At 35.6% G+C, this 27199-nt stretch overlaps 1 protein-coding gene across 1 annotated transcript in view; it reads right to left on the reverse strand.

Moving 5' to 3' along the window:
• The window catches only part of PARPBP (PARP1 binding protein), a 65696-nt gene that overhangs the window by 24681 nt on the left and 13816 nt on the right, over positions 1-27199 (reverse strand). Inside the window, exons 3-6 of the mRNA XM_004418028.3 lie at positions 20217-20450; positions 12328-12435; positions 4193-4363; positions 2912-3066 (exon numbers count right to left, since the gene is read on the reverse strand). Coding sequence (XP_004418085.2) covers positions 2912-3066; positions 4193-4363; positions 12328-12435; positions 20217-20450 — 668 coding nt within the window. The remainder of the gene's footprint in view (positions 1-2911; positions 3067-4192; positions 4364-12327; positions 12436-20216; positions 20451-27199) is intronic.

The following is a 27199-nucleotide window of genomic DNA, read 5'->3' on the forward strand; positions in this document are numbered from 1 at the left end:
GGGAGACTCAGCTTCAACCTCCCCTACTTCAAACCCCAAAATATTGCTAGCCAGACTTACAGCTTTCAGAAACAGACTAAAGGATGCCTCTGTAGAAATTTCTGGGTAAGTCCCAAAGAAAAGACCTATAGTTAGTGACATTTAGAGAAGCCCCAAAAAAAGAGCCAACTGGCCACCACACTATAATGAAGTCCACTGTATTAGAGCTGCTAATCAGCTTCATAGGGCCTCATTCTTAAATAGGAAAGGACAGAAGAGAATCACCAAACATTTTAGGAACACCTCTAACATGAAAGTGGGCAAAACAAGCAAAAAGAAGAACATTCAACTTAAATAAAACAACGACCATCCAGGAAGCAGATAAAAATAATCTTAAAAATTAAATATAATAATCTTAGAGAGATAAACGAAACATGACATAAGACCACATGATCAAATGTGAGAATAGAATAAAGATATTTGCCTCCCATTTACTTTTTCTCAGAAAGCTATTTGAGCAAAATAAGGGATTAACCAATTCAAAATAGTTATGAGATGGGCCAGCCCCGTGGTGTAGTGGTGTAGTTGGCGCATTCTGCTTCGGCAGCCCGGGTTCACAGGTTCGGATCCCCAGGCATGGACCTATACCACTTGTCAGCCATGCTGTGGCAGTGACCCACATATAAAGTAGAGGAAGACTGGTACAGATGTTAGCTCAGGGCTAATCTTCCTTAAGCAAAAAATGAGGAGGACAAGCAACAGACGTTAGCTTAGGGCTACTCTTCCTCAGCAAAAAAAAAAAAAAAAAAGTCATGAGATCCAGGAAACAAGGCAGAGGCAAAGAAAATTCACCAGGTGATGATGAAGCTTTAGGGCGGCCACTCTGAAACAGACCTAGCAAGCAAAAGTACAGATTGAATGAAGATAGAGGACTCTCCAGAAGGAATGTCTTCAAGGGCAAAACCCAAACTGATAGATGACCTAATAAGAAGAAGAAATTGTATAGTTTCATTGGCAAGCTTGATGAAGAATTGATGATAAATATATAGGAAATAAAGTAAAAGAAAACAGTAAATAATTATTCACTCGAGAAAAAAACAAAAATTTGTACAAGAAAGGAAATCAGTATATCATATAGCTTAGCTATCGGCAATATTTACAGAGTGATAATGTAAACTCTAAAATACAATCTAATCTGAAATTTTGGTATAACTATATGAGACAGATGAAAGAAAAGAACTGTGTGTATGTGTCTGTGTGTGTGGTTGGAGAGCGGAGAGAGAAAAAGGCGTGTTGGAAGGTTGGTGAGTGGTTTGCAAATCCTCATCTTCGATGGTAGAAAGTTAATAGGTAATGTCTAAAATTGAAAAATCAAAAATAGCAGCATAAAAATTTCATTTAAATGAGGAAAATCTAAACACAAACACAAAAAAATATTTAAAGTCAATTCCTATGAGGACTTTTTTACTATATATCTGTAGCACCATTTGACTTTAACAAAATCTACCTATATTGCTTTGCTAAAAATAAGATATTGTTAAAAATTAATTATCTGCTATCTCTGCTATCAGAAGAAATGGCCAGGGAATATATTATCTGAAAGCTAAGAAGATGTCACTAATATTGACTATAAGCCATTTTCAAAACTTTCCTCCAAATTTACTTCCTTGTAATGGATATCCATACAAGAAGACAGAAGGATGCAATTCAGAATAAAATCCTTAAAGAAATTCTTCTTGGAATCTTAAAATGGAAAGAAGTTTCATAGAATAAGATACAGTGATTAAAAGAATAAGTTCCAGGGTCAGAACCAACTGAGTTCAGATCCCAGCTCTGCTACTTAGTAACAACGTGACTAAGTTATTTAGTCCCAGTGCTTCAGTTTCTTCCTCTCTAAATTAGGTATTTATATAGCACCTATAATGTAAGGTTGTTGTAATGATCAAATGATAATCCCCATAAAAAGCTGAGTACAATGTCTGATACATAATAAGTGTTCAATAAATACCAGCTATTTTAATAGTACTATGCTATGGCATACCAACCAAACTGACAGTGATCTACCATGACTGCTAGCATATACAAACTACTTCTGCCCCCCCAAATTCATCTAAAAATTACTCACCATCCAATATAACCATATAATAAATGGGAGTCTCATCAGTCAAAAGAAAAATATCTTACTTCCAATATCATATAAAGACAAATTACAGATGAATCAAAGATTTACGCATAAGAAATGTAAAAAAAAAAAACTAGCAGAAAATACCATATAGAATTCATCATATGTCTGTCAATTTCCTCACTCATTCTTGGTATAGGTTTCCTTTATTGCTAAATAAAAAGTTTAAAGAAATTATCTATTCAATCATTTTAAGTCCTCAAAAATCGATTTCTTCCCCAAAAAAGATAAATGGTAAACCCTCTTCTCTAGTCAAATTTAATTTGAACATGTCATTTGACTTTGGCGAAAATTTTGGAATCATAAAAAGACAGAAAATCAAAGGGAAATTATAATTTATTCACCTAGATATTTTTTTTCTTCTCCCTACTGTTTGGTCTTATGCTTGGTCATTTCTTTTTTTTTTTTTTTTTTTTTTTTTTTTTTTTTTTTTTTTTTTTTTAAAGATTTTATTTATTTTATTTTTTGCCCCCAAAGCCCCAGTAGATAGTTGTATGTCATAGCTGCACACCCTTCTAGTTGCTGTATGTGGGACTCGGCCTCAGGATGGACAGAGAAGTGGTGCCTCGATGCGCACCGGGGATCCGAACCCGGGCCGCCAGCATCGCAGCGCGCGCACTTAACCACCAAGCCACAGGGCCGGCCCTGCTTGGTCATTTCAAGAGCTCTTATAGTCAAATCTACCGCTGATTCTATGAAGTTTTAAAGACAGATTAAATTACAGATTTCTAATTTATGAAAAGTCATTACCTTGGATTTGGTATTTCTCCAAGAATCTCATCTAATTTGTCAATGAAATTAATAAAGTTAGACAATCCTTTTACATGTGTCCTTAAAGGATCAGATGGTGATGGTGCATATCCTTTCCCTCCAAGTTCTATTGTTCTAATAAATGATGTGGCCACCTACGAATTAAAACAAATGATTTAGTTATGTTTAATGACTTAGTAAGCTAAAACTACAATTTACTTTATGAAGCTAGGTACATTTCTATATTTCTGGGTATACAGGTAAAGTGAAGCATTTTTTATGACTCATGCCACACTTTGATTCAGAAGCAAATAATCAAAGAAACAGGTGCTAGGCAGAATTCATGCCAGCAAGGGTGATGGCAATGCAGGTGGATGGAGAGCAGAGAGCCAAGTGAGGGGACGAAGTAAGGGCATAAGAGTATATTATTGACTACAAAGAATCAGTTTATAAATATATCCTTATATAGATTGACTACTGGCTCCTGGAATTGTTATACGAGACAAAGGGGTTTTTCAGTGTCAACTGTGTTGATTTATTCAAGGTTGGGCAATTAACTCAACTCTTCTAAGCCTTAGCTTCTTTATTTGTAAAATACAGATTAAACTAGATAGTCACTAAATCTCATCTAGCTTTCACATCTTAGGATTATCTGATCATGTGTAGATCAAAAGGCCTTGCCTTTACAATTATAAAAATACGTGGCTATACGTAAGAGCACCTCCATCAAAGATGAAATGTTCTAAAGTTGTATTTTTCCAAAGTGTATCCTAAGAAACACAAATTCTATGAAATTTCAACAATTTGAGGGATAGTTCCATGGTTAAATAACTTAGGAAACAACAGATTAAATAACAAGGTTAACTTAAGCAGATTTCTTTACGGCAGGACTCCTCGAAGTTTTTGATATACAAACATGCATTACGTATATCCAATGAGGGAATATAATATTTTCAAACTTTTTGCCCTTGGAAACACTTACACAAGGAGCATTTAATAGGGACTTTTTGCCTTTGGAAATATCTATTCAAGGAGAATTTAACAGGGCTAGCACTCAACAGAATATATGTAGGGAAACACTGCTTTAGAGAAATTATCCCTTGTCAAATTTGAAGGATATATAAAAAATAAAAATACCATGGATTTTCAAATACATATGTAAAACATATATTAACAATTTAAAAGTTGTTTTATCATAGTTACAAGAATTCTATATCAAGGTACATGGATACACTCTTCAAAGAGTCTTTAAGAAATCTTGAAAATGTAACATGTCCATACCAAAAAGATAGACATCTGTTTCTCTCGAGCAGCATGTTTCAAATCGGTGAAGGCTTCTCTTCCAAGTCCTCTATCAGGAATATTGAGAATATGAGCCAGAGCCAGGTCATTCTTTGAATTCACTAGCAGGTTTAAATATGAGTAGATAATTTTCTTTGCTAGTAACTTCTCCTGTACAAGAAAACATTATTTTCCTTATTGAAGTTGTTCTAAATCCATAAATAATCTTTTTTATATGCAGTAAAAATACATATGATCATTCAATGACAATACTTCACTCAGCTCTTTGGGAAAAGAAAATTGCCATATCAATCAAAAGTCTGGGTTGGACAATTAACACATCTCTACTCATGAAACCAGCTTGCCACCAATGAAAATCTATGAGTAAATAACAACCATCATAATTGTTGGAAAATGTCTCTTAGAAAATGATATAAAAATACAGTCCAAAGTCTGCCTTTCTGATGAGGCCTGATCTCATTCCCCTGTATACATTTGCCACTAAATAATAACCAATAATGAAGTCCCCTGAAGCTGAGGGCATGGTCTAGCTGGTACTATTTGTTCCTATACATACATCCCTTACAGGGCTAAATATAAGGGCTGAAGTTGTTAAATTTGGGGAGAATTATTAGATACCAACTTTGACAATACCAAATAACCAACTAAGTATTAAAATGAAGAGATTCAACCAAATGTTAAGCAAATAATAGCAAGTAGTTGATTTTGACATTAACTGGCCTAAAACAGAGCTATAGACTGCTCAAATATAAGATAAATAATATTTGGGAGAAATTGATATGTGCATCAGTTTTCATTTATACTGTACCTGTCCTTCACACTCAAATGATAAACCACGGCATTCAATGATCTTTTTTTTTAAATTAGCTATTTATAGCTATTCAAAGCCTTCGACTTCTAGTACTGGAGAAGTGATTGCAGGAACTCTCACAGATAACAAGTATAAAATATTAGGTAAAACTTTAAAAACATAACTATGTAAAGACACTGGAAAGCATCCAAAAAGCAGACACAAGTTGGAGAATTTAATCTTAAAAGAACTGCAAGAAGAAGGGTAAGAATTGCAAGTCTGTGGTTATTCAGGACCCAATAACTTCCAGTAATGGGGGAGAAGTGAGTGATCATGTGAACCCCTCAGATAACAAACATGAAATATTAAATAAAGAATTAAAAATGCTATTTAAGACACTGGAAAGTGCGCAGAAGGTAGACAGAAGTGGAAGAACGTTTAATTTCAAGAGAACTGCAATAAGAAGAGTATGAATTAAGTTTACGGTTACTGGCCCAAGTTTCATGACTACGGCTACAGAAAAAGGAAGTGACTAAAAGGGCCAGAAATTAGAATTCATGGCTGGGACTGCAGCTAGAAATTTAAAGGGCGAAATACTGGAAACAATTGAGAACATAAACAGCCAAAATTCCTAGCTAGCAGTGAAACAATGCAAGCAAGGAGGAGACACCAAAGGGTCCATCAAAAACTCAGGGAGAAATCAGAGAGAAATATATTCTAGAAAGATTGAGCTATGAGGAACCAGAGCTATGGGTCTGAAGGTTTGCTAAACTGAGTGCCTTCCACAATTGTGTATAGCTTAAGTGGCAGAAAGCTGAAGCTGGACAGGCTTGAAGTCTTAAATGTACAGAGCCCAAACCTGTCAGCACAACTGGAAAACTCAGGACAATCCCTAGGAAAAAGAACTATACAGAGAGAATAAGCTCTATAGCGCCCCAAATCCTTGGCTGACTGCCAAATTCGACAGGCAGAGGGAAGATCTACAAAAGCCAAGCTATAAAAACAGCAAAGGGAAGCCACAAGAACAGATATCCAAAAAGCCACATACCACCAAGGAGACAAAACGTGTAGCTGGAATCCAGGTAAGTAAACTGCTTACTAGAACAAAAACCCAATCTTCCTCAGAAGAACATGACAAAAACTGGAGTCACTATAAAATATTATCTGTAATGTCCTGTTTTCATCCTAAAATTCCTAGATAAAGAAAAAAGAAAATGTGACCCCTTCTCTAGATAAAAATTAGTCTACAGAAATTGTCACCAAGTGGACCCAGAAGTTGGATTTAGCAGACAAAACATCAAGGCAGCCGCTACAAATATATTCAAAGAACTAAAATAAAATGTGTTCAAGGAATTAAAAGAAAATATGTTATCAATGAATTAACAGAGGAAATGAAGTGGACACTAAAATGAAAGTAAATTCTAAAGATGAAAAGTAAAATAATTGAAACAAAATTTGCTCAAGAGCAACATGGAGAAAGTGGAAGAAAGTATCAGTGAACTTACAGATATAGCAATAGAAATTACCAAATATGAAAAACAAAAGAAGAAGAAAAAAAGAAGAAAGAATGCAAGACATCTGTGGGACAATTTAAAGAAGTCCAACATACACATAATTGGAATCCCTGCAGAGAAATGAAAGAAGCAGAAAAAATATTTGATAAAATTATGGCCAAAAGCATCCCAAATTTGGTGGAAAACATCAATTTATAGATCTAAGATGCTACTCAAGCAGGATAAACACAAATAAAATCACTTCTATACACATTATAATCAAATTCTGACAGCCAAAGACGAGAAAAAAATCTTGAGAGTAACCAAAGAAAAATGACACATTACATACAGGGGAACAATGATAAGGTTAACAGGTCATCAAAAAGGAAGCATGTAAGCCAGAAGACACTGGAACAACATATTAAATATGCTGAAAAATTATCTTAAAAACTACTGTACAATTACAATAATCAAGATAGTATAGTATTTACAAAGGGACAGACACTCAGATAATGAAACAGAATAGAGAGTCCAGAAATAGACTCAACACAGATATGGCCATTTGATTTTTTGACATAGGTGCAGAAGAAACAATGGAGAAAGGACAGTCTTTTCAATAATTGGTGTGGAAGCAATTGGTCACCCATATGCAAAACAAATGAACCTCACCTAAACTTCATACCTTTTATAAGGTATGGATAACCTTATAAAACTCAAAGTGGATAATAGATCTAAATATACAATATAAAACAGCAAAACTTTTGAAGAAAACATAGGAGAAAATCTTCATGACTTGGAATTAGGCTGAGTTATTAGACATGACACCAAAAACACAATTCATAATAGGAAAATAGTAAAATATCAATTTATCAAAAAATTGATACACTCAATTTCATCAAAATTAAATTCCTTGTATAGAATTCTCTTCTTGTTCTCACCTTCTCAACTACTTCCACCCTACCTTCTGCTCCAGAATCCTGTTTGTTTCTAATTCTTAGACATTGCTCCCAGACTGTTCACTTCAAATCCTCTCTAACTATTCCCTTGGAAAACTGGACTCACAGATTTAAACTCAATTCACTCTCAAAACATATGAAATTCATAAGTCTTTCAGTGACTGATAACTTAGCTAAAGACTCAGTAATTTATCATCTGTAAACTCTAGGAAAATATTTTCCTTATTAAAATTAAAATTTCTTCATATTCTGTTCTAATCATATTTTAAATTAAGAAGCATAAGAGATTTAAAAGGGCAGCAATAAGAAATTACAAATCATTAGGAAGTCTCTTAGACAATTATCAAGGAAGTCTTAAGTTCATATACATCTTAAAAGCATTTTTAAAGATAACATGCTTATGGATTATTTAAACTTCATGTGAAAAACAATTCTTGAAAAATGAGAGGCAGAATCAGTTTAAAAAAACCTCATTGGACAGGAAAGGTTGTCTTAAATATGGACTCAAAATATTTAAGCAAAATTGATTAAAAGAAAAAGTTTAAATATTTACCTCATGAAACCTTTTTTTCTTAAATATTAAAGATACTAGCTAAACTTTACATTTGCAGAGAGGCTCCCTGATTGCCCAATATAAAGTAGCAGTTCACATTCTCCCTTTCTTACCACCGTTATAACTCTGCATAACAGCCAAATACAGCTCCCTGGATAGACCTTCGTACTTTCTGGTCCTTTGTTTATTTTCTTAATATTTCTACTACTTTATGAGTTCCAGGAGAGCAAATGATATATCCTTAGGGCCTAAAAGAATGATTGGCATTATAGTGGATAATCAATCCATTTTTGTTAATAGGTTCTCAATCAGTTTTTGTTCAATGATGAATGAAAGAAAAATTAATATACGTACTTGGCCCTTTTAAATATTTCAAAATTGAAACTATTGATAAAAATTTACCTGGGATCAAATAAGTGCTCATATATTTTTATTGCATTGCCTTAAAAAGAAAAGTACTCTAAGGTACAACTAAATTAAAATCATCTTTAAGATCTGTCCTAAAATTTTATAAAATAAGATATAACAGTTTTCTGCTTAATTTCAAACGTCCTTTTATCTTCACTTTCACAGTCAATCACAATACTTCATGGGAGACTATAATACAAAAGTTTCCATTTTAACTTCATAGTGCAATAGTCTACCTAAAATATATGAATCTCTTCTTTATCTCTGGCATCTGGAAAGAGTAACACAATTTGCCAAAAATCAAAACAGAGAAAAAGTGACATTTACATTGTAATCAGAAACTTTTTTTACTCTTCTACATTTAATTTCATGCAATCTCTGTTTCACTGTGCTTCTGCTGTCCAAAAATAATGAGGATTTACCAATACATATATATCTGATCCTTACTGGGTACAAAACCAGGGCTTGAACTCTCACATCTACAACTTGCTCTTTACGGCTAGCAAATTTTGTCCTCCTGATCTGTGATGCTAGGCAAATATCAGGGAAAAACATCTTGGAGTCTTCACAGTTAGAGTGTTTCTTTTAACTCATGGCTGCAATTGGAAATCTATCCCTATCATTATGGTCAGATAACATGGCAGTTATGGTTTCCCTGCTCTTGTATTTGCAAGTGGGTTTTAAAGAGGCTCTCTGGAAAAGCATTCCACATAAATACAGTTATGATGTCCAGAAGCAAGGGCCTAAATTGAAAAACTCCACAAGATTGAAACTTTTACCAAGATACCAAAAATAAAGATACTGTTCTGGTTATTTGTTTAATAAACTGAATCTATCCATACCACAAAGTATTTGCAATGTTTGTTTAGAAGTTGAACAATTTTATTTAAGCTTTCTGACAATTCCAAGTTTCTTTTCCTATCCCTTGATTATTACTGAAATGCAAATAGTCAATCTCACGTCTAAGAAAATTAGTTTTTCTAAATTGAAAAGATTAACAATTTATACAGGTATTTTCTACTTTCTTTGCCAACACATAAATTCTTATATTTAATGACCAAAAAAAAGTTGAACTAGAACTAATATACTGGTAGAATTTTTTATTTAACTGATGATTTCTCTTTTTGGGCCTTTATTCTATTTTTCCCTTTATTACTTCAGAATTTCTAAAGGAATAGTTTAGAACCTTAGAAAAAATAAAATGAAGTAAAATAAAATAAGGAAACAAAAATATTGTTTCTCAAATTCATTCCATTCATCTACTTGAGGACTCTGGTGTGGCATTAGTAAGCACATTTCGTGATCAAAATATATCTTTGCAAGCCCAAAAAGTCACTTTGGAATTTTAATAGAAATATATTGTCTTCCAAAAATACTTTGTAAAAAGAAAAATTAGAAATCTGCAAGTAACAGAAAAATGGCTGACAGGATGGCTGCTACTTTACCAGTCCTCATAAAATCTAATCCATCAGCTAACTAGTAGATAAAATTCTCTTCGAAAATACAACCCAGGAAGGCAAATGATAAAAAGTAGAGGATTAACACAATGAAATTATCATTGTTTTTTAAATGAGAAAACCATATGTTTACAAGGAAGACATATCAGTTTCTATATACTATAATCCTTTTTCATGGACATCCCTTTAAAATAATGTTTTATATCTATAAGCCAAAATTCTAAAAGCTCAGGTCATTTTACATGTACAAATTAGTTCATTCCTCTTAATTAAAAGGCACAATAATGATTATTGTTTCCTCCTTGTAAAGCCTGTAAGACAGATCAAAGAGAAGAGATCTGTAAGTGATCTATCCTCTTGATGTACGAATGTACTCCTTAGGTACCATTGAGAAAGGACCAGGCAATTTGGTAAGTGTTTTGTCAAGATTTGGGGCAGGAGGGAAAAAGAAGGAGAATGTAAGTGAAGAAGTAATTTCAAGCAAGAGAAAATAGTTACAAATCACAATAAAAGGAACCATGTCTTGGCAGAAAACATTCAAAGGTGGGCTTGGAATATTTTCTCATACCAGACAACAAGGAAGTGCTCAAAAGTCTAATAGGGCATGTAAAAAAGACACAGAAACCAGCCTGAAGGGGATCCCTCTATTTTAGCATCAAAGATTAATAACTGTAATTGATTTTAATACTCTGATTAAAAAAAATCCATGAGTCCATAGCAATATATACACACATGAAAAGGAAAAAGGTAAATAGAAAAAAATATCTACTTTGCCTCCTATATTATAAATAACTATAACACCAACTCCTAAACTGGTAATTAAAGAGAAAGAAAGAAAGAATTAAGTAGTGACCCTGCCATTTTTAGGGAACTGTATTTCATCTTAACTGACAAGATAATGCTCTTCTTTACCAAGAAATGGCAGCTAACTAATGTAAAGACATAATATGAAACTCACCATTCTGCAAACTCTAAAGAAATAATCAATTCAGACAAGGATCCTCAACCTTGATCCTAAATCCTAAAACCATTCAGTACAAGGTTGTTGGGAAACAGGATATTTACACAGTGTCAAAGTATCACCCCACAGATCTTTGCTGACAGCAAAGGGAAAACTACAACTTTATACTGAAGAGGCCTGGCAATTCGGGACAACTTGAGTTTATGTCTCCTGATGTGATATACAATCAAATACTCAGCATCAGTTACTTAGTATTTGTTACAAAATGCTAAACCTCATCTAATCAAGCTTTCAAATGTAACTTCCAGTTTATTGGAAATAGAGGAACAAGTTAAATAACACCAGTAGGAATTAATTGGATAAGTAAGAAGGAAAAAAAGAAGACTGACGGGTCTTCTTCTAGATTAAAAGCATCCAAAGAGACATAAAACCCATTTTGGGGACAAATGGAGAAATGTGAATAGGGACGATAGTAAATGATATTAGGGAATACTCAAGTTTTCTTATATATGACAATGATATTGGGATTATGTCCTTATTTTCAGGAAATGGTATGTCGAAGAATTTTAGGGATTAAGTGCCATGATGTCAGCAATTTAACTTTCAAATAGGACAGAAAAAATATTAGATGCAGATATAAAGCACATTAACTCTAGGAAGTAGGTATACAGGTATTTATTTGAGGGTAATGATAAAACATATTTTTATAAGTGCTATCTGTATAGCATGGGACTTGGGAGAATCTGCCTTAGCAATGTTTTCTGAAAAACGAGGAAGGTCATTCATTAGATATGTTAACTTACTGGAGCAGTCGGATTTGGAAGTTGGCATATTCTAGACCTTTTACATACCATATTTTTAGATACATTGAATGTAATTTTACTGCTTTTTCCAATACTCTTATTAAACTTTCGTCTTATCAATGATTTTATTAACCATAGAAACTTCCATAAACATAACTCCCATGGGTAGTGAGTGGTTATTCTATTTAATTAGGTACCTAGCATTGTGTTCAGCTGAAGATAAATTATATTAGACCAAACGTATACTTGGCACTACTTTTCTGTAGTTTGCACAACAAATCCTGTTATCAAACTCATGATGCATCAGTTATTTGACTGCAAAGGGTACAGAATAGATTTTTCAACTGTACATAACCTCCCAAGAATCAACCATTTAAAACGGTAAGTGTGAAGTTTACCAAATACAAAGATTCAAAGAATCTGTCAACCTGGATCTTCAACTACTTTTCTGATCCTTAGAGTGATACGTATTTTTGCACAGTGCCTGTTACCTTGGCCCAAAACCATGAGGAAACTGATTATCATCATGCTTTCATTAGTCTCCAATGTATTACTCTTTGCAGATATAGTTTTATTTAAACAAATTAAAAACTTTTAAAAATTATAAAAATAGTAACTGTAAGGTATGATCAAATTTGTAGTGATTTGAAGGGGATCATAGCCTGCTTTAATTTACTCACAATTTATCAGTACCTTTTCATTATCCTGGTTGTGTTTACTCATTGGTGATGTCGGTGCATGAAGATCGGTTTCATCATCTACTGCATGCTGTCTGCCAGACAGAAAATCCCATAGTTGACTCTGTAGAAAATACAGGATATTTCTAATAAAATGCTACGCCAACTATAAAAAGTATTTCACACCTAGCTCTACTTACAGTCACTGATGTTCCAGGGTATAGCGTATTACCTGACCTCTGCTGGCAGTAAATAAGTATACATGGAATTAAACTTCCTAACAAAACACTTCAATCTGTTTCCAATGGCACCTGTACTCATAGAGTTTTACAAGTTTAGAGTTAAAAGATGACCTTGGAAATTTAATCTGAGCCTTTTATTTTTATAGATGACAAAAATTAAAGACAAGGAATAGTCTTAACTAAAGCCCACAATAAATGCTTCATTTTGGAATATATGTAAGTAAATCCAGTGTCCTAAGCAGCACAATATTTCAAACAAAATAAGAGTCTCCAAGAAAAAATAAGTTATAAAGAGATATTTGCTTTCACCCTGCCATACTACTTAACATCTCCATATTATTTCATTTATTCTAAGGGATATAGGATTATATAGGTACACACACACACACACACACAATCACCATTCCTGATGAGTAACCCTAAAGCAAAGGTACAAACTGAATTAATAAAGCCCAATGAGATTGCAAACCACTCTTCCTCTCAGCTATTGCAAAGTTATAACTAAAATAACTCACCAATATGTACTTCTTAAAAAGTAACAGCATTTGTCACAATTCTAATGATATGATGAGCCAGTACTCATAAAAAGTTAATTGTAAGAGAAAAAGAAAAAATAACTAGAAAGCCTAGGATTTTGTTGTTCATAATACATACAATTATTCAATCTCAAAATTCAAGATCACTAAAAAAAGAATTTACTATTTAACAAATTTTGAATAGAGGCAGTCCTCACACTTGTAGTTCTAATATTTTCAGAAGAGATGGTGAAAGCAAAGATTTATTTTTCCACCAACACAATGTTATCTTAAAAAATGGGAGAATATTACCTTCTGGTTAAAAATTGTTTTCATATTTAATTATACGTAAAGTACGCTATTCCACATCAGTTTAGTGGGTCTCAAAGTATGGTCCAATGACTCCTGAGGTCCCTAGGACCCATTCAGGGTATCTGGGAAGTCCTCCCCTTTCCAACTATGTATCAATGCGAATCCAAATTTTCTTGATATTCTTCAGTCAAAACAACATATCAAACAGAAGCAGACATGAGAATCTAGCTCCTTTCTAACACCAATGACATTAAAGATATTTGTAAAAATGTAAAACAATGTGACTATTCTCACAATTTTTTTACTTTTGGAAAATACAGTTATTCATCATAAATAATGTTATTTATATTAACATGTAATAAGTTTAGCATCAATATTTTTAATAACTGAAATATTTTAAACATTTCTCAATTTTAATTTTTAATACAGTAAATATTGACATAAAACACATAAACAAAATCTCCTTGTAGTTCTAAATAATTTTTAAGTGTAAAAAGGTTCCTAGACCTAAAAATTTGACAAAGACTCTAGATAATATAGCATAACGCTTTCTGAAGTAAGCTTAAAAATCGCAATATATTTATGGTGATTACCAATTTTACTGATTTGCTAAGTTGCTTCTCACTCTGTTTTTATTCTCTTACTATCTTGGAAGATGTACTATATTTTTCCATCCCGTTAATGGTCGCCTTCACTTTCCCTGTGCTCAAATCAGACTCGTATTTCTCTATTATTATTTAAAAGTGATAATGCCTGTTTCTCACCCCTAACAAATGACAATGGTTAGCAGTTTTCATTCTAAATGAGTATCAGAATCTCCCTTAGTGTAAGTCTTACATTTTAGCATACATATTCCCAGTACATCCTTATCATTTTAACTCTAAGTTTTATTGCTCACTATCATCTTCCCCTAGATAGATATCTGTTTCATTATTTTGGTCTTTGGAAAGATAAGTCCTTCACATAAGGTATGAAGATGATATTCTTTAAATTTTTGCATATCCTCACAAATCCTTCCTTTAACTTGGCTGATAAATGATATCTTGGTTTAGGACGAGATCCTTAGGTTGTTGTCCTCTTCTTTCAGGAAATGCTATTTAATTTTTTATTCTTTTTAAATAACTTACTCTTTCTGCCAGGAAACTTACAATATCTACCTTTATCCTTAAGATTTTAGGAACCTTACCAGCATACACCTAGGTATGTGTCTTTTCTCATCAATACAGCCTGGAACTTCATAAACATTCTTAATCAGCAGGCTCAGGGAAATATTTGTTATAACAAATATAGTTATAACAAACATATTATTTATTTAATCATAGTCTCTTCCACATTTGTTCCTTTTTGAACTTCTATCATTTGCACGTTAAATCCTCTAGATCTAATCTTCAAGTATCTTAACTTTTCCCTCATGGTTTATTTTTTTTTTCTCTGTGCTTTAAATATTTATTGTACTTGACTTTCAAGATACTAATTCGGGTCTGAATTCATCTGTTGCATTAAGAAAACTTTTCTTCTTTTTTTAAGATCTAGAAAGTCTTATGTTTAGACATATCCTTGAATTTCCTTAAGTACTTATTATTTTTATGGATTCAAGTTGTTGTCATTCCCCTCCAGCAGGTCCATTTTGTTGGGCATGTATGTTCTCAGCTGACTCATCTTTCTCTGGCTGCTGGGACTCAAGCGGTTGTTGCTTTTCTTTATTGGCTCTTTGCGGCTCAGCTCTGACTGTTGAGGTACCTTAAGTGATGACAGTTCTACAAGTAATGGAAGTTGAAATGGTCTCTACTCTTTATGGAGCAGCTGTGAAGAAATAAACAGGGTGCCAGTCACCTGCTTAGGCCAAGGAAAAGTCTTCTTGTGGTCTCTCAAGCCCACCAACAATAAGTCCATCCATTTGGTTACTTCTTGGCTTCTTGAGAGTCAGGGAATCTACTCACAGAGGGCATTTGTTGACCTTCCCCAGGAAGTCCCCAGATCTCTGAGGGCTGCTAAGCCCTTCTCAGGATCTACCTTTTCTGCTCCTCAGCCCAGGTCTCTAATGTTGTCCTCCAGATAATTGCTCAATTCATGAGAAAGCAAGCTCTGTACCAATTCCATTTAGACTCCAGTTAGAATTCAAGGCCATATATGCTCCCAGATGCCCATGGGCCCTGTATCCATGTTCCTCAGGAGAGGAATTATAAAGCATGAAATAAATGAGGAGACATTGTTTAAGTTATCAAGTTCCCAGAACCTCCTGTCTTACCTTTATCTTAATTCTTCATAATTCCTGCCTTATTTAGGCTACAATAAATAAGAAACAAAGAAACCTTATCAGGATCATAAAATTTCAGAATTCTGAAATTCAGGAGTGTTCAGAATTTTCTGATACGTATCTTTAAAGACACTTTTAGCGTAAATTGGGGTTATATTTAGGGCATTTTTGAGAAATCAATCTCGGGATACATTTTCCTGCTCACTTTTTCCTCACTAGAAACTTCCCTAAAGTAAACATAAGTATCAGAGATAAAGTTGTTGGTCTTCCAGATTTAAAATGCAGAAAATTTTCTACTTGATATACTACCACCTCAGCAGCTTCCACTTCACTCCTGACATTCTGCAGAGGACACACATTGATATCTGGAGACACAAAACTCCCTCAAATGTAGACCCTTAGATATCTCATACTATAAGTTGATTCCACTTAAATGAAGAGCCTTATTAGAGGACTTGACATTCTGTCTCTCCATATTCTGTCCTGACAGTGGCTTCTTGTTCATACAGGTTACATATGTGTAAGCCTGTACATACATAGGTGCACAGTGCTGAGGCACACCCATTTCTTTCAGAGCAGCCCACAGCTGTTCATGACCCACACAGTTAAAGGCTTTACTGTGGTCTATAAAACAGACTAACCTTCTTCTGAAATTCTTTGGAGCACTCCAGTAGCCAATAAATAATCACAATTAGATCTCATGTGCCTCTCCCTTTTCAAAATCCAGCATGGACATCAGGCATTTGTTGCTCCATATAAGGCAAAAGCCTTTGTTGCAGCACCTTGAGCATCACTTTACATGTATGGGAAATTAAAGCAATGGTCCTGGAGTTACTGCACTCCTTGGCATCTCTTTTCCTATTGTTTCCAGTCTGTAGGCCATGGTTTGTTCTCCATATTTGTTGCCATATTCTTGGTAGGATTTTGACAGATTGTGGCTTGAAATAATTCCATCGATACCCCATCTACCTCTGGTGACTTATTTCTTCCCAGTACTTTCAGGGCAGCTTTCTAAAACTATGGGTTCTTCCTCATAAGAATCTTCTTCAAAGGAAGTCATCCTTTTGTCTCTTCTGTATAGATCTTCAGTATACCGTTTCCATGTTCCCTTTATTTTCTGCTGATCAGTTAGTTGCTTCCCTGTTGGTTGGTCAGCATTCCAAATCTAGGTTTAAATTTCCCTTTGACTTTTTTAATCTTCCGGAAGAGACCTCTTGTTCTTCTTTTGTTGTTGTTTTCTTCTATTTCTTTGCATTGGCCATTACAGCAGTTCTCTTTATCCTTAAGTGATAGTCACTGAAAACCTGCATTCAGGATAGGATTCTAACTCTTCACATTCTTCCTTAATAATATTTCTGGTTTCAGTCCACAGTTCTTCTGGTTCACGGTCAATTAAGTTTAACAATGCAAAATCTGTTTTCACGTGGACTTTAAATTCGTCAAGAATGTTATTTACATTATATTTTGGCACTGTGATTATTTTACTGCCAATATGCACAATCTAAGATATGCAGATGACACTATCTTACTGGCAGAAAGCAGCAATGAGTTGAGACGACTTCTGATGAAAGTGAAAGAAGAAAGTACCAAAGCAGGACTACATTTGAACATCAAGACAAAAATCATGGCTATGGAAGAACTACACAACTTTAAGGTAGACAATGAAGACATTGAAATTGTTAAAGATTTTGTTTACCTTGGTTCAGTCATCAATTTAAATGGAGAATGCAGCCAAGAAATCAAGACTGAGACTTGGAAGGGCAGCAATGAAAGAATTAGGAAAGAGCATCAAGTGTAAGCAAGCGTCACTAGAGACTAAGGCCAAGATCATCCACACTCTCGTGTTCCCAATTACTATGTATGAGTCTGAAAGCTGGACAGTGAAGAAGGCTGAAAGGAAAAAAATCGATTCCTTTGAAATATGGTACTGGAGGAGAGCTCTACAGATATCCTGGACTGCCAGAAAGACAAACAAGTGGGTCCTAAAGCAAATCAAGCCTGAACTATCACTGGAGGCAAAAATGATAAAACTGAGGCTGTCCTACTTTGGGTACATCATGAGAAGGCAAGATTCTTTGGAAAAGACAACAATGCTGGGAAAAGTAGAAGGAAGTAGAAGTTAAAGAGGAAGACCAAATATGAGATGGATTGACTAAATCAAAGAAGCCACAGGCACGAGTCTACAGCAGCTGAGTAGGGTTGCTAAGAACAGGACATCACTCATTTATAGGGTCGCCTGGAGTTGGAGTTGACTTGGCAGCACACAACAACAATAAATTAGAGGACTTAGGGGCAAAAGATAAGATGAAAACAATGTGCCCAAAAGACCTCAAGCATATTATACTCTCACTGGCTTATCAGAAGATCTCCTTTGTTGTTCCTGCAATCCAATACTTATGTTTTATTAGCCTCTCTATGTGAAAAGTAGTCAAAAATCATCTCTACAGCAAGAAAATAAAATACAGAAGGGAGGAAAAAAAAAATTTCTTCACTCACCAGCATTCTTACCATAGTGTGGGTGTGCATGTGTGGGTATGCATGTACACATTTGTGTGTGTTTTGAGAAAGTTACAAGGCAAAGGTTTTCATGATGGCCCAATGAGGCAAAGATAGCAAACTGCGTGCCAATATCCATTCTCCCCTTCTTCCTTAGTAACAGAGCTTTGGTTCACTTTGGCATGTTACCATCCAGAATAAACACCCTATTCTCCATCCTCCCTAGCATCATCTTGGTGTAGCCATATGACTAAGCTTTGGGCAATGAGATGGAAGCAAAAGAGCTAGCTACCTCTTTTTTTTTTTAATTATTTTATTGAGGTCATATTGACTTATAACATTGTGTAAATTTCAGGTATACATTATTATGTATCAGTTTCTGTATAGACTGCATCATGTTCACCACTAATAGTCTAGTTTTTATCTGTCACCATACATTTGTTCCCCTTTACCCCTTCCCCTCTAGTAACCACTAATCTGTTCTCCTTATCTGTGGGTGTTTATCTTCCACAAGAGTGTAATCATATGATGTTTGTCTTTGTCTAGCTTATTTTGCTTAGCTTAATACCCTCAAGGTCCATCCACCTTGTCACAAATGGCACAATTTTGTCTTTGTTTATGGCTGAGTAGTATTCTATTGTATATATATATCACATCTTGTTTATCCATTCATCCATAGATGGGTACTTGGGTTGCTCCCACATCTTGACTATTGTGAATAACGCTGCGATGAACATAGGGATGCATAAATCACTTTGAATTATTCATTTCATGTTCTTTGGATAAATACCCAGTAACAGGATAGCTGGGTCATATGGTATTTCTATTCTTAATTTTTTGAGAAATCTCCATACTGTCTTCCATAGTGGCTGTACCAGTTTGCATTCCCACCAGCAGTGTATGAGGGTTCCCTTTTCTCCACATCCTCTCCAACATTTGTTATTTCTTATCTTGTTACTTATAGCCATTCTGACGGGCGTAAGGCGGTATCTATACCTCTTTAAAAGGAAAAGAGAGTGCTGCGCTCCCTTACTACTTCCTGCTGCAAAGTATGCTGATAAAATGTCTGCAGCTCCAACAGCTATCTTGGGCCACAAATTGTCTTAAGTGTAGAGGTCAAGAGCTAAGATGGGAGAGCAGAATGACAGAAAAATCCTAGGTATCTGATAACCACGGAGCTATCATATCAGTCCTGGATGCTTTCCTTTAGACAACTTTTATAAAAGAGTGAAATAAACTTCCATTTTCTTAAACCCCCTGTTATTGTGGAGGTTTCTGTAATAAGCAGCCAAAACACTATTCCCAAGTATCAGAAATATTTATAAAATATTTTAATATCTTAGAAAATTCACTAAACATTTTCTTCTAATTATAGCTACAATTATTTATTATCAATATTTAATTACTACTTTATTGGCACTAAGTAAACATTAAGATAAAGAAAAATATTTTCAACACTTTAAAACAAACTAGATACATCAAAATATATTCTAAAACAGTTTATTAATTCTAATGTAGACAAAAACAAACTGCAAGGGACGCTTCTCCATTAATTTGAAAATTTATACTCCATAAAAAAATAAAGCAATGAATATTTGTGCGAAAGAAAAGGAAGAGTGTATTATCGCATGTATACTGCATCATACTATCCTCACAAAATGATACCCCCATCTCAGTACGATAATATTGTTAATCCATAGAAAGAGTCATAGCAATCATTTACACAACATATGCCAAATGAACAGATGCACATTAAACCAAGAAAGTAAAATAGAAAAACAATCCTTGATATAATTCAAAAGGAATCACGCATTTGGGACTGATTTCTTTGTTAAAATTTTTTTGATCAAATAAGAAGTTGTTATTATGTCAACAAAAAAATAATAACACAAGTTCAACAAAATTTACCACGAAAATATTTCTTTCAAGTCATGACTAGCTTTCAGGTAGATAAAATTTTCTATTCTTAACATGATCCAAAAGCAAAAGCATTATAAAGTTACTGTAAATGCTGATACCATAATTTAAAATAAATCTAGCCAAATTTTAATTTAAGATAGAACTGTTTAAAAAAAATACTTACAGGGGATATGTTGGCATTATTTTCACAATTAGAAGTCAAAACACTCCATTTTTTATAAACATCGATCAGATCTAACATATTACTATTCTTTAAGAAACTTTCATAAGTCCTCCTAATGTCCTCATAATGGTCAGTCACTTCCATACTTTCCACTGGTAAGTTCAATTTCTCACGTAGTAAGTATTTCCAAGTCAATAAGACATCACTGAGAGAGACTGTAAATTCTCCACTGTGCTGAAAGAGATAATGTCAAAAAAAAAAAAGATAAAGTTGGGTGCCAGAATATGCATTAACTTACAATTGAGACAGGAAGCACAAATTGAATTTCATTATAGAAAAGTCTACGTTGAATTCTCGTGGATTTGAAGAGAACATCCAAGTTGAGCTATGAAATAATTTTAAAACAAGATATAAAGGAAAAAGATATTAATGATTTTTAAAATATGAACAACTATGGAAAGTCTGCACGTGACAAAATTGGCAAATATGTAGTCATTGTCTTATTTCTGAACTTCATTAATTTCTTCTACCCAAAGTGGGGAGATGAGTGGCAGTGAGCTGTACTTAAGTACTATTCATTGGGGAAACGTTTGATTCTGTTAATATTTAGTTCCTTTTAGCTAATGCATTTTTAATCTCTCATTTAAAATCATCAAAGCCGGAGAAGTCAAGATGGCGGCGTAAGCAGACTCTGAACTCACCTCCTCCCGCAGACACAGCCAATTTACAAATACTCTTGGAAAAATTACCCCTGAGACAGAACTGAAAACTGGATAAGAGGAAATCTTGCAACAAAGGACAATCCTAATTCAGGTGGAAGAGGCAGAAACTCCCTTCTGGAGAGAAAAAACGCCGCCTTCACAAGCCACAGCACTTCACAGCGCCCAGGAGCAGCCCAAAGGTCCGCGGCCCTCCCTGGAGGAGCGGGGCCCGGAGCCAGGGAGCATTCCAGCTGTAGGCATTTTGTGAACCCAGCACGATCTAGACGAGTGGCATAATATCTGACTTTGCCTGCTACTAAAACATTGGGGAATACCCCCAGCAAAGCTGGTTCACAAAGAAATTAAAACCGGCTCTTAAAGGGCCCACACAAAAACTCAGCCGTTTCAGAAAGCAACCTAAAATCACCAGAAAGAAAGGTGCACAGCCCTTTGGGGAAGAGACTCACCTGATAGGCTCTGAGTGCATCTCGGTGAGAGGTGAGACCTCTCCAGGGACTGGGACAATGGCAGCGGCCATTGTTGTGGCCTGGTGTGGGTGTGCTGACACAGACGCCATTGGAGTTCTCCCTCGGGCCTGCTAGCTCAGGGTCTGCCCCACCCACTAGAGCACCGATTTAATCCAGCTCAGCCAGGGCAGGCAGCCGACCTTAGGGACTAGCCTCACCCAACAACAAGCCCTCAGGCAACTTGTGGGCCTGCACAGATTAGTGACTAGATTCTCTGCAGCCTGGCACTGAGCCCACGTCAGTGGGGCAGGGCGTACACAAGGAGCGGCTGGAGAGTGTGGGGCGGTGGTGGAGTGTGTGGGGCTCCTGCTGTGGAGAGACTGGGTCCACTTCAGGTCGGGGTGCACACACGGGGCAGGACTGTGTTGACTATGTGTGTGGACCTGCGGGCGGCGGGGCTTGTCAGCTGCAGAAAACTTGTGCAAAAAAAAAACTTATCTCAAAGACCCACATAGGGGGTTTGCCCCACCTTGCAAAGCCTGAAACAACTGGGTGCTCCCGTGCCTGAGGCCAGCCCCATCCAGCTGCAATCCTCAGAGAGTTGACAAGAGACCTAAAGGCTGGAGGCTTATGGCAATTGTAAGAACCTGAGCCTAACAACCTGCCACGCTGGGGGGCCTACTCACTTAAAAGAAATACTGCAACACAAATGTGGTAATAGAACTTGCAGCTAACTGTGCTGGGGCTTCCCACACCCAATAAAGAGACTGAAGGGCCCACAACAACTACAAGCACCTGAGCATCACAACAGTTGGCCAGGAGCATAACTCAGCCTCCCTGGGCGCCTACAGGGAGAGCAAACAGGCCACAACAGAAGGACACAGGTAGCCCACATAGGGGTCACTCCTGGAAAATTGAGAACTGAGGGAAGCACACTGCAGGCCTCCTAAGGCATCACTTACATAAGGTCACCTATCCAAGAACAGGAGACGCAGCCGACCTACCTAATACACAGACACAGCACAGGGAAAGAGGCAAAATGAGGAGGCAAAGGAATACATTCCAAGTAAGGGAACAGGACAAAACCCCAGAAAAGGAGCTAAGTGAAACAGAAATGAGCAACCTACCCAACAGAGAGTTCAAACAAAGAGTGTTAAGGATGCTCACTGATCTGGGGAGAAGAATAGATGAACTCAGCGAGAATGTCAACAAAGAAATGGAAGATATAAAAAAGAACCAATCAGAAATGAAGAATACAATACTGGAAATCAAAAATTCACTAGAGGGACTCAAAAGCAGAGGAGAGGATACAGAAGAACGGATCTGCGAGCTGGACGAAAGGCTAGAAGAAATTACCCAAGCTGAACAGGTAAAAGAAAAAAGAATTAAAAAGAGTGAGGACAGTCTAAGGGACCTCTGGGACAACATCAAGCACACTAACATCCGTGTTATAGGTGTCCCAGAAGGAGAAGAGCGAGCCAAAGTGGTAGATAATCTATTTGATGAAATAATAGATGAAAACTTCCCTAAGCTAAGGAAGGAAACAGACATCCAGGTACAGGAAGCACAGAGAGCCCCAAATAAGATAAACCCAAAGAATCCCACACCAAGACACATCATAATCAAAATGTCCAGAATTAAAGATAAAGAGAGAATCCTAAACCCCCAAAAGAAAGACAAGTTACATACAAAAGAAACCCCATAAGGCTATCAGCTGACTTCTCAGCAGAAACCTTACAGGCTAGAAGAGAGTGGCACGATATATTTAAAGTGCTAAAAGGAAAAAACTTACAGCCAAGAATACTCTACCTGGTAAGGTGATCATTCAAAATGGAAGGAGAGATAAAAAGTTTCCCAGACAAGCAAAAATTAAAGGAGTTTGTCACCAAGAAATCAGTGCTACAAGAAATGTTCAAGGGACTGATTTAAGGGGAAAAGAGAAGATCACAAATAGGAAAAATTATCTATTTCCACGATAAGAGGCTAATGGATACAACTGTACAAAAAAGAGGTTAGATATGATATCAAAAACATAAAATAAGGGAGGAAGGGAGTTAAAGGGCAGAGCTTTCAGACAGAGGTTGAACTAAAGAGACCATCAATTCTGTATAGAGGACAACTAAAACAGTGAGGAAAAAAAAGTTAAAAAATGGCAGTAAGTACATACTTATCAATAGCTACTTTAAACGTCAATGGACTAAATGCTCCAATTAAAAGGCATAGGGTAGCTGACTGGATAAAAAAACAAGACCCATATATATGCTGCATACAAGAGACACACTTCAGACCTAAAGACACTCATAAGCTGAAAGTGAAGGGATGGAAAAAGATACTCCACACAAATGGCAATGAAAAGAAAGCTGGGGTAGCAATACTCATATCAGACAAAATAGACTTTAAAACAAAAACTGTAAAAAGAGACAAAGAAGGGCATTACACAATGATCAAGGGAGCAATCCAACAAGAGGATATAACACTTGTAAATATCTACGCACCTAACGGAGGAGCACCTAAATATATAAAGCAATTATTAACAGACATAAAAAGAGAAATAGACAGTAACACAGTAATAGTAGGGGACTTTAACACTCCACTTACACCAATGGATAGATCATCCAAACAGAAGATCAATAAGGAAACACTGGTCTTAAATGACACACTAGAACAGATGGACCTAGTAGATATATACAGAGCATTCCATCCAAAAACCGAAGAATACACGTTCTTTTCAAATGGACATGGAACATTCTCCAGGATTGATCACATATTAGGCCACAAAACAAGTCTCCATAAATTTAAGAAGATTGAAATAATACCAAGCATCTTTTCTGACCACAACGGTATGAAACTGGAAATCAACTATAGGAAGAAAATCAGAAGAGCCACAAATACGTGGAGATTAAACAAAATGCTACTGAACAATGACTGGGTCCACGAAGAAATCAAAGAAGAAATCAAAAATACCTGGAGACAAATGAAAATGAAAATACGACATGCCAGAATTTATGGGATACAGCAAAAGCGGTTCTAAGAGGGAAGTTTATAGCAATACAGGCCTATCTCAACAAACAAGAAAAATCTCAAATAAACAATCTAACAATGCACCTAAAGGAACTGGAAAAAGAAGAACAAACAAAGCCCAAAATCAGTAGAAGAAGGAAAATAATAAAAATCAGAGCAGAAATAAATGAAATAGACACTAAAAAAAAATAGAAAAAATTAATAAAACCAAGAGCTGGTTCTTGGAAAAGATCAACAAAATTGACAAACCTTTAGCTAGACTCACCAAGAAAAAAAGAGAGGAGGCTCAAATAAGTAAAATCAGAAATGAAAGAGCAGAAATTAAGACACCTCAGAAATACAAAAGATTATAAGAGAATACTATGAAAAGCTATATGCCAACCAATTCGACAATCTGGAAGAAATGGATAAATTCTTAGAATCATACAACCTTCCAAAACTGGGTCAAGAAGAAATAGAGAATTTGAATAGACCAATCACCAGTAAGGATATCGAAACAGTAATCAAAAACCTCCCCAAAAATAAAAGTCCAGGACCAAATGGCTTCCCTGGTGAATTCTACCAAACATTCAAAGAAGACTTAATAACTATCCTTCTCAAACTCTTCCAAAAAATTGAGGAGGGAGGGAGGTTCCTAATTCATTCTATGAAGCCGACATTACCCTGATACCAAAACCAGACAAGGACAACACGAAAAAAGAAAATTACAGGCCAATATCACTGATGAACATCGATGCAAAAATCCTCAACAAAATACTAGCAAATCGCATACAACAATATGTTAAAAAGATTATACACCATGATCAAGTGGGATTTATTCCAGGGATGCAGGGATGGTTCAACATTCACAAATAAATCAACGTGATACACCACATTAATAAAATGAAGAATAAAAATCACATGATCATCTCAATAGATGCAGAGACAGCATTTGACAAGATACAGCATCCATTTATGATAAAAACTCTGAATAAAATGGGTATAGAAGGAAAGTACCTCAAGATAATAAAGGCCATACATGACAAACCCACAGCTAATATCATCCTCAATGGTGAAAAACTGAAAGCTATCCCTCTAAGAAGAGGAACCAGACAAGGATGCCCACTGTCACCACTCCTATTTAACATAGTACTGGAAGTCCTAGCCAGAGCAATCAGGCAAGAAAAAGAAATAAAAAGGATCCAAACTGGAAAGGAAGAAGTGAAACTGTCACTGTTTGCAGATGACATGATTTTTAATACAGAAAACCCTAAAGAATCCACCAAAGCACTTTTAGAAGTAATAAACGAATACGGTAAAGTTGCAGGATACAAAATCAACATATAAAAACCAGTTGCATTTCTATAAACTAACAACGAAGTAGCAGAAAGAGAAATTAAGAATACCATCCCATTTACAACTGCAACAAAAAGAATAAAACACCTAAGAATAAACTTAACCAAAGACGTGAAAGATCTGTACACTGAAAACTATAAAACATTGCTGAAAGAAATTGAAGAAGACACAAAGAAATGGAAAGATATTCCGTGCTCTTGGATTGGAAGAATAACATAGTTAAGATGTCCATACTTCCTAAAGCAATCTATAGATTCAATGCAATCCCTATCAAAGTTCCAACAACATTTTTCACAGAAATAGAACAAAGGATCCTAAAATTTATATGGAACAACAAAAGACCCCGAATAGCTAAAGGAATCCTAAGAAACAAGAACAAAGCTGGAGGTATCACACTCCCTGATTTCAAAATATACTACAAAGCTATAGTAACCAAAACAGCATGGTACTGGCACAAAAACAGACACACAGATCAATGGAATAGAATCGAAAGCCCAGAAATAAACCCACACATCTATGGACAGCTAATCTTTGATAAAGGAGCCAAGAACATACAATGGAGAAAAGAAAGTCTCTTCAGCAAATGGTGTTGGGAAAACTGGACAGCCACATGCAAAAAAATGAAAGTAGACCCTTACCTTACACTGTACACACAAATTAACTCAAAATGGATTAAAGAATTGAATGTAACACCTGAAACTATGAAACCTCTGGAAGAAAACATTGGCAGTACACTCTTCAACACTGGTCTTAGCAACATATTTTCAAGCACCATGTCTGACCAGGCAAGAGAAACAATAGAAAAAATAAACAAATGGGACTACATCAAACTAAAAGTCTTCTCCACAGCAAAGGAAACTATCAATAAAATGAAAAGATAACCTAACAACTGGGAGAAGATATTTGCAAACCATACATCTGATAAGGGGTTAATCTCCAAAATATATAAAGAACATATGCATCTCAACAACAAAAAAACTAACAACCCAATTAAAAAATGGGCAAAAGACCTGAACAGACATTTCTCCAAAGAAGATATGCAGATGGCCAACAGGCACATGAAAAGATGTTGAACATCATTAGCTATCAGGGAAATGGAAATCAAAACTACAATGAGATATCACCTCACGCCCGTCAGAATGGCTATAATTAACAAGACAGGAAACAACATGTGTTGGAGAGGATGTGGAGAGAAGGGAACTCTCATACACTGCTGGTGGGAGTGCAAACTGGTGCAGCCACTATGGAAAACAGTATGGAGATTCCTCAAAAAATTAAGGATAGAACTACCATATGATCCAGCTATTCCACTGCTAGGTATTTATCCAAAGAACTTGAAAACACCAATGTGTAAAGATACATGCACCCCCGTGTTCATTGCAGCGTTATTCACAATAGCCAAGACTTGGAAGCAACCTAAGTGCCCATCAAGGGACGAATGGATAAGGAAGATGTGGTA

The sequence above is a fragment of the Ceratotherium simum genome, chromosome 25, assembly GCF_057802395.1.
Source record: "Ceratotherium simum simum isolate JZ-2026a chromosome 25, ASM5780239v1, whole genome shotgun sequence".
NCBI lineage: Eukaryota > Metazoa > Chordata > Mammalia > Perissodactyla > Rhinocerotidae > Ceratotherium > Ceratotherium simum.